Consider the following 13,121-nt stretch of genomic DNA (forward strand, 5'->3'; position numbering starts at 1 on the left):
ATGGATGGGTCAGACTTATAGATGATTTTACTTGTTATTAGCATTTACAATTTTCTAAAAACTGCATCTCTACCCTCAAAATTAAGCTTTTTGCTATTTTATAATAATTAATAACAAAAGTTTTTAAATAAAAGCTCATAACAGATGGTACCAAATGCAATTTTAATGAGTTACAGGAAAGTTACACAACTTGTTGCTGAATTTTCTTATGTTATTATAGTTATCTTAAAACTTAAAATTCAAAATAATATCTAACAATGAAGGCAGAAAACACTTTGGAAACATTTCTTTATTTAAAATATAATTACCATACCAAAACTATAAATTATTTATTAAAACTATAACTTCTTAACTTTCCACTTTTTTTTTTACTCTTTCTTTGCTAACTTAGTTTGCTTAATTCAGAATTTTTATGTTTTTGAGAAAATGTTCAACAAACTTTAAGTAACACATATTCTTACCATCATGATTTTGCAATAAAATTGACAGTATTTCACTTGTATATAATTTGTTTGCATCAAATGGCATTTTTGCCTGGAAAAAAAAAAATGTTATTGCTTAAGTACAGTTAAATTTTTTTTAGAATTTCAAATCTAATACAAACCTTTAATCTCTTTAATATCCATTGCATTAGACCTTGTTGTGCAGTTTCTACACATAATAATGGTTTGAATTCAGTCAAATTTTCTATAATGCCTAAAGTAATAAAACATTAAAAATATAACATTTAAATTTCAAAATATTTATTTTTAAATGTTGAATATTATATAAAGAACACCATTTCAATGTATACCTAAAGTATTATGAACACCTTCTGCATCTTCTTTGATTGTTTCATCTAACCTTTCTAAATTCTGAACCATAAGAGCAACAACTTGCCCATCAAGCTGAAAATATCAAAAACTATATTTATAATTTGTATTTGTAGATTGAAAATTATTATAAAATTAACAGTAGTATTTTATGGAAACAACATAAAAATAATTAATAGAAATCTAGGGAAAACTACAAAGAATATTCCAGATTGAAAATATTCATATGAAACATACTTATCTATTAAAAATACAAGCTAGAAAAAAATTATTAATTAATAACATCATTAAACATAAAAAACAAAAAANGTAAGGCTTTTACAATTACAGTAAAGTGTTGTTTATCCGACAGCCAGTCAACTGAAAGCGTTCGAGTCGGCAAATTTAAATTTCCACTAGTGCTGTGGCAACCTTTGGCTACGTCTTGGGCTACTCCAATAGTTTTTTGTTGGTGTGTGTGTTTTAGCTGGCAGCACTGGCATTTTTGAGAAATGTTTTTCTGAGGACTGTGTGTCATGCTGAATCGAACGTTTTTGATACTAGATTAACTTCTAATGTATTTTTTTTTTTGTTTTGTTTTTATATTTTTCAATATATTTATTTTGTTTGTACAAAATAAAGAAATAATTTTTAATGATACAATAGCCACGATTATTATTATAAAAATTTTCATTAGGCTTAACATTGACAAAATTCAACGTAAACGGAGAAAAATTTCAACATGGGATAGGTTAATATATTTTTTTGTACATAATTGGCTATCTGAAAAATAAGTTATCCGAACAACCCTAGTCATCAATTGATTCGGATAAACGACGCTCTACTGTACAATGATCTATCACAATGAGGGCATTCAAAGTCATTGAAGTTTAGGGTTTATCTTTGAACATAAATTATTACAGCATGCTTCAATGTTCCAAAGTTTGTATTTTTGTTAAAAGTGAGCTTTAAATGTCTTTAAATTTCCTTATGCCATAGATTGTTGTATTATTCTTAGTAACTGCTATCAAAATGTAAATAGCTGTACACATTTTATTTAAAAAACAAAAGTGACCTTAATTTCACCTTAATGTGTTCACTCAAGGTTAAATTACTCTTTATCCAATTGCATCATCTTTGCCACCATACAACCTCTAAGAAACAGGACCTTGATAGTTCACTTACTATAAGTATTATTCAAGGTAGAAATAGTTATTGCCTCACCCTGTATAATGATACATAAATATGTGAATAAATATTTCAGGAAAATGTAATATTAGTATCATAATATTCTACATTTAACAATGGCTAAATTTTCTAATATACAAAGTGACAATAAAGATTTATACAAGTATTATAAGATTCAATTTTTTGAAACATAATTAATGAAAACTTACAGCAAGTTGCTGGAGTAAAACATCAATTCCATCAAGTTCACCCAACAATTTCCTATTATCTAAAAATAAATTTTATTTCATATATTTAAAGTTCATCTTTTTTCAATTATTTGATTTGTTTATAACTTAATAACAAGAAGTTTGATCTGAATTCTTTAGAACAAAATCCAAAATAAAATTATAACTTTACTGAATAAATATTTTTGAATTAACCTCTGGCTTCAATCCAATATAATCTTAAACATTAAAATAATCATTGCAACATAACAAAACTGAAACAATTGCATTTAACAAACAATAATCAATATTCAAATTTACAAATAACTTTAAATTTTTAAACATTTTACTTTTGGAAAATTAATGTAACATTTTAAAATTTAATAAATATAAATGCATACTCTGTAAAAAAGTGAAATAGTGTAATTTTACATTATTATTATAGGATAAACATAAATAAAACATGTGTAATTACATTAAACTTTCAAATGTTCTTGAATTTAACAAATTTACAAGAAAATATTATAAAACTAAATAACACTTTATATCATAACAAAGATGAATATAATTAACAAGGTTTACTCATCTCTACCCAGACAATAGAATTTAATACAATCATCCATGTATAATATAAAAACTAAGCAATAAATTAATGTTACATACAATTTAATTTATGCTTGAATATTTCAAAGTATTTTCTATAAGCAATTTCTCTATCTTATATAGAAACCTTAACTCTATAATTAAAGCTAAAATTATAGAGAGTAACACAGTAAATTAATTAAAAAATAAATTACAGAATGTATGTATTAATTCTAAAAAATATTGAAAAATTATGGCTTGAAAATTTTCATTAAAACCAGTGATAAACTAAAACTTACATGTTAAAACTTGTATATGTTTTACATTATTTTTGTTAATTAGTTTACTTTTACACATATATTATATTATCACTTTTCATATAACTGTAATTAAATCTGAATTTTATTTTTGTTCAAACTCTTCAAACTTTACCGGAATTCAAATATTCTACTTTTGAACAGCTACTTAAAACCCAAACAACTATTAAGCAAGTTGAAAATTGTTTTATTAAACACTTGTAAAAGCTAAAGTTATTGCTCTGAACTTACAAAAACTAAAATTGAATAAAATTTAATTCTGTGATTTGCCAAGTGTCTGTATGAATACGATAAATAATTTGTGTTTGAATTGGAAAAACTGAAATATTAAACATGAAAAGTATTATAATACAAAGTTTAAAATGATTAGCATTTATATAGAAATTACTAAAATCCAGAAAGCAAATTACACTTCCTTTGGTTTCTTGTATAAATAAGCTGATTTCATTTTGCTTAAGTGTTTTCAAGGTTAATAACATTACTCTATTTATAATAACATTTTTGTTAAGTATTTTAATTTTTTATATTACTTATAATTTCTTAAATTTTGCTGTATAATTGAGAGCTGTTGATTTTGTCAGTTAAACTTCTTTTTATGATATGAAGTAATGCAAACATTAAAATATTTAAAATTTATTATTATTTGTAAATTTAAATATTAAAAATCTGAAATTTATAAAATAAAAAAAACCTCAATTTTTATTTTCTCAGTTGCAATATATGCTACTATGCATATGTAGCTAGAACTATTTCTAAGATTATCAGCACAAAACCTTTCTCACTAATTTCTAGCCTTATTATGGTTATATATGGTTATATATCTACAACTGGTATATGATATATGGAACAGAGGTCAATATATGGTTATATCTGGTGATCAGTCAAAAAATGACCCACCCAAGTTTTTAGACTTAGGACTTGTATCATCAAGAAATGCAAAAAAGTTTTGTTCTTTTCTGTATATATGAATGTTAGTGTAATTATGTGTAGGTGGGTGGCACAATTTTATTTACCCACTTTAAAGCTTAATAATTCCCATACCTTTTGTTGAAAATTTATGAAATTTTGCAAGGAGGTTTGTGTATTAAGGGGATTGATGGTATGAAGTGGTAAAAAATCAAAAAGTCAGGAAGATAGAGGAGGGTCATGTATCATATCTCAAGTAGAGCCAGACGAGATTTTATTTGTTATTTACAATTTTTTTTTAAAAAAACTGCATCTCTACCCTCAAAATTAAGCTTTTTGCTATTTTATAATAATTAATAACAAAAGTTTTTAAATAAAAGCTCATAACAGATGGTACCAAATGCAATTTTAATGAGTTACAGGAAAGTTACACAACTTGTTGCTGAATTTTCTTATGTTATTATAGTTATCTTAAAACTTAAAATTCAAAATAATATCTAACAATGAAGGCAGAAAACACTTTGGAAACATTTCTTTATTTAAAATATAATTACCATACCAAAACTATAAATTATTTATTAAAACTATAACTTCTTAACTTTCCACTTTTTTTTTTACTCTTTCTTTGCTAACTTAGTTTGCTTAATTCAGAATTTTTATGTTTTTGAGAAAATGTTCAACAAACTTTAAGTAACACATATTCTTACCATCATGATTTTGCAATAAAATTGACAGTATTTCACTTGTATATAATTTGTTTGCATCAAATGGCATTTTTGCCTGGAAAAAAAAAAATGTTATTGCTTAAGTACAGTTAAATTTTTTTTAGAATTTCAAATCTAATACAAACCTTTAATCTCTTTAATATCCATTGCATTAGACCTTGTTGTGCAGTTTCTACACATAATAATGGTTTGAATTCAGTCAAATTTTCTATAATGCCTAAAGTAATAAAACATTAAAAATATAACATTTAAATTTCAAAATATTTATTTTTAAATGTTGAATATTATATAAAGAACACCATTTCAATGTATACCTAAAGTATTATGAACACCTTCTGCATCTTCTTTGATTGTTTCATCTAACCTTTCTAAATTCTGAACCATAAGAGCAACAACTTGCCCATCAAGCTGAAAATATCAAAAACTATATTTATAATTTGTATTTGTAGATTGAAAATTATTATAAAATTAACAGTAGTATTTTATGGAAACAACATAAAAATAATTAATAGAAATCTAGGGAAAACTACAAAGAATATTCCAGATTGAAAATATTCATATGAAACATACTTATCTATTAAAAATACAAGCTAGAAAAAAATTATTAATTAATAACATCATTAAACATAAAAAACAAAAAATATTTATATACAGGAAGATAACAATTTAAACTCTTTCAATAATAAAAATATTATATTAAAAACATTTTTTGTATTATTTTTCACATATAAAATGAATACTTTTTGTATATTAAGTGTAAACCAGTCATACACAATTTTTATATGATTATGATTTAAATATTATAAAAACATATTATTAAATTGTTTTCTACATTGAGAATAATAAATGCTTCTTTTATACTTATCAAGTTATGAATGGAATCCATTACATTTTCAATTAAATAAGTAAAAATTATACATTTTTAAACTAAATATCCAAACTTTCATCAGCAACACAAATTAAGAATGCTTTTGTCTAAAATTAGTGTTTAAAAGTTATAATCAATTAATAAAATATTCACAATAAATCAATGAGTAAGATAATACTCTAAATCGGTGGATATTTGTGTCTTGAAAACACTAACATTCTGTAAGCAACCTTCAAAGGTTTTGCAAACATATTAATAAGAACTTTTCATTCTTTTCACTAAAAACATTAAAAAGTAAAAATTACTGTACCCTGTCTAATTATAATACACTATATAACTTAGAAAACAAAATCAACATTAAAATCTTTCATACACATATTTTATTTCTTTAAACTATACTGCTTAATGTAAAAATACTAAAAATTATGCAGATGTTAAAAGTTTAGATAATTGCTCCAAACAATTAGCATAATTATAGTTATTAATTATTATAATTAACAAAATGCCAATTTTTTAACTTAACAAGTTTTAAATTTTTGTCTAAAAACAGAACTACCATATTATAAAAAATGTAATTTTTAAAATGCACTTTTTCGTTAAGGAGTAAATAAATTTTTAAATATGTGCCTATATCTGTGGTTCCCAAACAGTGTGCTACAGCACCCAGAGCTACCACCAAAACTAGTCAGGAATGATGCAACTGTGTTATCCATTATTAGTGATGCTCTGGTAACATTTGTGCAGTGCTTTTTTGTATGCCTGTTTAAATTGTGTATATTGAAATCCAACTTTTTAAAATAAGTGTATAAAAAATAAATACAAGTTTTTTTTTATTTTTTTTCCTAGAATTAAGTTACACTCTTTCTCTGCTAATACAAAAAAAAAAAAAAAGATATAGAAACAATTTCTTACAGACATTTTTGTTTCTGTTTTGTGATTGATCTTACAATTAAAATTTGTAGTTAATGCATGTGTGGTATATGAAAATAATTATACTACATACATTTTATATAATATAATATAGTCTTTATTCTTTGAATAAGGGCTTATATTTTCTTTATTTGTTTATATTACTTAATCATAATACCAACACATTAATTACTCTTAGGTAGAAATAGTACTACCTTGCACTTCAAAAATATATACTGTATATGGAAACCACCACCAAATGGCAGAAGATTAAGAAAACCAATATGTAAATGTTTAAAAAATATATTTATCCTTTAACTTATTTATAAATTCAAAATAGAAAGTTTAAACAGCAATAGAATTGAAATTGTCTTGAATCCAATGTTTAATAATTATAATCAAAGTACTGTATATGAAATCTATTTATATTTCCATCATTTTTGATTATTATATCAAATTACTTACTAATGCATCTATTAATACAGTAGCACCTTCTTGACTCTCATGCAAAGTGTCAATATCAGTCATTTCTTGAAGTAAATCTACAATGGCAATTGCTATATCTGTAATAAAAATGATACACTTAATTGAAATATTATGAAAAAATTTAATAATTTATATCATTATACAAATTTTACCAGAATTTTCATGAGTGAGTAATCCAAGAATCGTTGAAATGGCATTTAATTCCACTAATACATTATATAAATCAGGTTGAGTAGCAATTATGTGCATTTCTTGAATTATATCATTAAGTTCAATTTCTGAATCCATAAATCTAAAAATAAATGAATGAATGATAAACGATTCATTAAATACAGATATATGATTTATAAATTATTATTATAATTATTTTANAAAAAAAAACCTCAATTTTTATTTTCTCAGTTGCAATATATGCTACTATGCATATGTAGCTAGAACTATTTCTAAGATTATCAGCACAAAACCTTTCTCACTAATTTCTAGCCTTATTATGGTTATATATGGTTATATATCTACAACTGGTATATGATATATGGAACAGAGGTCAATATATGGTTATATCTGGTGATCAGTCAAAAAATGACCCACCCAAGTTTTTAGACTTAGGACTTGTATCATCAAGAAATGCAAAAAAGTTTTGTTCTTTTCTGTATATATGAATGTTAGTGTAAGTATGTGTAGGTGGGTGGCACAATTTTATTTACCCACTTTAAAGCTTAATAATTCCCATACCTTTTGTTGAAAATTTATGAAATTTTGCAAGGAGGTTTGTGTATTAAGGGGATTGATGGTATGAAGTGGTAAAAAATCAAAAAGTCAGGAAGATAGAGGAGGGTCATGTATCATATCTCAAGTAGAGCCAGACGAGATTTTATTTGTTATTTACAATTTTTTTTTAAAAAAACTGCATCTCTACCCTCAAAATTAAGCTTTTTGCTATTTTATAATAATTAATAACAAAAGTTTTTAAATAAAAGCTCATAACAGATGGTACCAAATGCAATTTTAATGAGTTACAGGAAAGTTACACAACTTGTTGCTGAATTTTCTTATGTTATTATAGTTATCTTAAAACTTAAAATTCAAAATAATATCTAACAATGAAGGCAGAAAACACTTTGGAAACATTTCTTTATTTAAAATATAATTACCATACCAAAACTATAAATTATTTATTAAAACTATAACTTCTTAACTTTCCACTTTTTTTTTTACTCNGAAATGTATAAAATTACAGTACTGTATTAGACTTACAGTACCTAATTTATATACTGTACAGACGATAGTAAACTCAACTTACCCGCCTAAACTCTCCATAGCATGTAAGTAGTTCAGCTGCTCGTCCACTATTGGTCCAGATTCGACCAATCCTGTCATGACACGAGTCGGTGATGACATTTTACCACATTTTATGAGTCTGTTTTAGCGTCTTTATACGAATACGGTCGCAATTTTTTTGCCGCGATATATGAATCCGGATTATATGAACCCGCGTTATAGGGGGTCTACTGTATATACTTTATATATACATTCAAAAAAATTTTAATTTTAATTTGACTAGTTATTTCTGACTCCTTTACTTAAATACAGTATATAAGTCCATTAATATGAATAACTCTGTTGTAATTAGTTCAGACTAGTAAGAGTTCAATATATTTCTAAAATAGGTTTTTATGAAATAATTATTTTCACATGAATAAATCAGACTACTGGAGACTCAAGGCAAATAATAGAATGTATAAATTTTAAAGTGATATATTAGAATTCCTTTAAAATGTAAAAAGATATGAAAAGTAGAAATTTTTTAAACTATTTTTTTGTTAATTGGATATGAAACCTTATTAAGGTTTCATATCCAATTAACAATAAGGTTCCATAAGGTTCCTTAATAAGGTTCCATATCCAATTGGATATGGAACCTTATTTACCTGATATGAAACCTTATTAAGGTTTCATAATAAGGTTTCATATCCAATTAAAAAAAAAGCAAATAGAGAAAGACAAAATTACTGTTGATAAAACTGAAATAAATATTCCTTTAAATGTTAACAATTTAATTTAAAAAAGGTTTTAATAGAAGCTCTAATCAAGTGGAAGACACTAGTCTAATACACACATAATGAAACATAAAAAATAATTTATAAATTATTAAAACTAAATATACTTACAGGTGCTTCTGCAAGGATATCATCTGCAGTTTCTGGTTTTTCTTCTTCTGGAAGAACAGTGACTAATGGCTGTTGTGAAAGTGATTGAACAGGGGTAGATGCTATAACAGACAAATATTAATTATTCAATTTTATATATATTGTATAATAATAGACTATAATTAGACTCCATTAATTTAAGATATTAAAGATAATATAAATAAAAAGTTTAACTATTAAAATTTATTGATTTAATGTTATTACAGTATTATTATTTTAAATCTATTACACCAACTATTAACAAAAGTTAGAAATTTTAAGAATTATTCACAAATAATGAATTATTTATAATGTTTAACATTTTTGAAACTGAAATATGACTATTTACAAAAGTTNGTTAAGTATAAATAAAATTCATTTATAACATTGGATATAAATATAATAAAATTTTCTGGCATTTAAACGAATAGAAGAGGACACGAAAGAGGACAATTTCACTCATCTTGACCTCCCTAATTATAGAAGGGGAAAGAATAGAAAGACATTTCCACTTGTTTTGAGAGGAAGACATCGATTTAAATGTATATGAAACTGATTAAATTCTTAAACAATTACTTTAGAAAGTTATTGGATTAAATAAAATTCAGTACAAATTATTTAAAATATTAATTTGTTAAATTGTAATTATTCAAAGAACGAGAATTTATACTATTTAAGCTTACACTTTTCGAATATATTTTATAATCTAAAATTACAGAGTAAAGGTCAAATTGTCAACGCTTTAAACATTATTCGGTTAATTTTCAAGCAGATCAATAAAATATATCTCTAAAATTTAGTTAAAATTAATATCTATTTCTTTAAAAAGTATATGTATATATATAATAAAGCCTTAAGGTTTATTATAAGGTGCTAGAGGGTGCTAAGTCCAGACTGTGTGGAAGTAATGGATCATCCTGCTCATAGTCCGGACTTGGCACCCTCTAATTTTTATCTTTGTGGACCTTTTAAGATACATCTCAGTGGCTTACACTTCTCAGATGATGATGAAGTTAAAGATGCGGTCATGGACTTTTTCAAATCATTAAGTGGAGAATATTTGCTCTTGACTCACGCTAACAAAAGTGTATGGAAAAAAATGGCGACTATGTAGAACAACAGCTTAGACTGAATAGTTTCAAATAGCTAATTTAAAAATTTAATGTAACTTGTCATTAAGGATTGGGCCTTACTTTTGGTACATATCTTGTAAAACAATTATTAGATGTAACAGCAATATTTTTCATCAGATCGGTACATGAGATAATGAATAACGTGAATAAAACGGTAAAATGGCTGAATGGATAAGAATACTGGACATTGAGGTCACGGGTTCGCATATCATCGAAAGGTGCGAACCCGCGCTTCACAACTGATTGGCCACACAAATTTTTCCGGATTTTCTTTACGTGTCTAAAACAATAAATTAACTGTTAGATATGAAGTAAATGCTCACATTTCTACTGATATAAACCTCATAGAAAATTGTTTAATTAATTTTTTATTTTGGTTCAATGTCAAACTTGGTGAATTTATTGACACTTGGCAAATAATTTCATCATCAACTTTTAATCCATATAGACACGCGTTTCGGGCTTTCGACTCTCTTCAGTCTGTTACATAGATAGGTTGTATCTTGTGTATACAGTATCTGTCAGGCACCTTCCGTACTTCTCACTCCCCTTCCCTTCCCTTCTGACTTGACGGCCTCCCCCGCATACCTCGCAACGTGCAACGTCTCACTTCCAGAGTGCTGCACACAGCTCGCCTGCGACTATATAAACATTCTATTTTAATAGTTGTAGCCAGTTTTTATAAATTTCTATGCTTAAATTCTTGTTAATATTATTTTTGTCTGTGGTAATTTCGTAGCTTTCCTTGAATTTTCTTTTGTACCAATTTTTTTCTTTGTGTACTATTATAACATCATTCTTATCTATTTTGCAGTTGTGGGTTGTGCAATGTTCATAAAAAACAGACTTGATTCTATTATACTTCAGATCCACGATGTGTTCTTTTAATCTTGTTTCTAATTTTTGTTTTGTTTCTCCAATGTATACTTTTGGCGGTTCGCATGTGCAGGGTATTTTTATAGACGACTTCGATAGTGTTGTATTTGTCTGGTTGTTTATTTATGCCAGGTTCAGCCTTCCGGATTCTTTTTTGCAAGTTGTTATAGGTTGGGGCTAGCTTTATATTTATTTTATCAAAACTTTTGTTTACCTGTTCAAAGAAGCCACGAATGTAGGGGAAGGATATGTATCTTACTCTGTTTTTATCTTTGTTTTGTTTATTTTCCAGCCTTTTATTGTTGATTTTACTTTCCCTGTTAATTATTATTCGTTTTGGATAGCCATTTAATAGTAATTTAGTTTGCAGTTTGTTGAGGTGTTTTTTCTTCTTCTGTAGTGAACTTGTTCTGCTCTCAATTTTTTTATACTCTATGATGAATATGTTTTCTTTTATGTACTGTGGAATGTTTTAATTGTAATTTAACACTTTCCTGATCTCGCATGGTTTTGTGTATGGCTCGAATTCAATCTTATTTGCCTTTCTGGATATTTTAATATCGAGGTAATTTATTTCAGTGTTTGCCTCATTTTCTACCTTGAATTTGATGTTATCGTTTAATTTGTTTATTTTTTTCTTCTATTTCTTCTAATTTTGTTATTTCTTGGTTATATAGTATAATTATGTCATTCACATATCGTTTATAGAACTTTATGCCTGTAATCTTTTTTGATTGCTTGATCTATATCTACCATAACAAGTTCTGCTAGCTTCGGGCCTGTGACTGATCCCATGCTTATGCCTGTCTGTTGTGTGTAGAACTTATTGTTGACTTCAAAATAATTACTCCTGTATATGAATTCTATTAGATCCATTTCTTCTTCCTTTGTTTCCTCTGTATACAGGAGTAATTATTTTGATGTCAACAATAAGTTCTACACACAACAGACAGGCATAAGCATGGGATCAGTCACAGGCCCGAAGCTAGCAGAACTTGTTATGGTAGATATAGATCAAGCAATCAAAAAAGATTACAGGCATAAAGTTCTATAAACGATATGTGAATGACATAATTATACTATATAACCAAGAAATAACAAAATTAGAAGAAATAGAAGAAAAAAATAAACAAATTAAACTATAACATCAAATTCAAGGTAGAAAATGAGGCAAACACTGAAATAAATTACCTCGATATTAAAATATCCAGAAAGGCAAATAAGATTGAATTCGAGCCATACACAAAACCATGCGAGATCAGGAAAGTGTTAAATTACAATTAAAACATTCCACAGTACATAAAAGAAAACATATTCATCATAGAGTATAAAAAAATTGAGAGCAGAACAAGTTCACTACAGAAGAAGAAAAAACACCTCAACAAACTGCAAACTAAATTACTATTAAATGGCTATCCAAAACGAATAATAATTAACAGGGAAAGTAAAATCAACAATAAAAGGCTGGAAAATAAACAAAACAAAGATAAAAACAGAGTAAGATACATATCCTTCCCCTACATTCGTGGCTTCTTTGAACAGGTAAACAAAAGTTTTGATAAAATAAATATAAAGCTAGCCCCAACCTATAACAACTTGCAAAAAAGAATCCGGAAGGCTGAACCTGGCATAAATAAACAACCAGACAAATACAACACTATCGAAGTCGTCTATAAAAATACCCTGCACATGCGAACCGCCAAAAGTATACATTGGAGAAACAAAACAAAAATTAGAAACAAGATTAAAAGAACACATCGTGGATCTGAAGTATAATAGAATCAAGTCTGTTTTTTACGAACATTGCACAACCCACAACTGCAAAATAGATAAGAATGATGTTATAATAGTACACAAAGAAAAAAATTGGTACAAAAGAAAATTCAAGGAAAGCTACGAAATTACCACAGACAAAAATAATATTAACAAGAATCTAAGCATTGACATT

General features: G+C 26.3%; 1 protein-coding gene across 1 annotated transcript in view; it reads right to left on the reverse strand.

The window, feature by feature from the left end:
• Window positions 1-13,121, reverse strand: part of LOC111628735 (beta-catenin-like protein 1) — a 54,752-nt gene that overhangs the window by 9,880 nt on the left and 31,751 nt on the right. Inside the window, exons 3-10 of the mRNA XM_023372571.1 lie at window positions 9,143-9,247; window positions 8,981-8,999; window positions 7,131-7,270; window positions 6,958-7,055; window positions 5,030-5,123; window positions 4,841-4,932; window positions 4,698-4,770; window positions 2,189-2,247 (exon numbers count right to left, since the gene is read on the reverse strand). Coding sequence (XP_023228339.1) covers window positions 2,189-2,247; window positions 4,698-4,770; window positions 4,841-4,932; window positions 5,030-5,123; window positions 6,958-7,055; window positions 7,131-7,270; window positions 8,981-8,999; window positions 9,143-9,247 — 680 coding nt within the window. The remainder of the gene's footprint in view (window positions 1-2,188; window positions 2,248-4,697; window positions 4,771-4,840; window positions 4,933-5,029; window positions 5,124-6,957; window positions 7,056-7,130; window positions 7,271-8,980; window positions 9,000-9,142; window positions 9,248-13,121) is intronic.

The sequence above is a fragment of the Centruroides sculpturatus genome, unplaced genomic scaffold (genome assembly GCF_000671375.1).
Source record: "Centruroides sculpturatus isolate CEXI.00-Female unplaced genomic scaffold, Cexi_2.0 scaffold453, whole genome shotgun sequence".
Lineage (NCBI taxonomy): Eukaryota > Metazoa > Arthropoda > Arachnida > Scorpiones > Buthidae > Centruroides > Centruroides sculpturatus.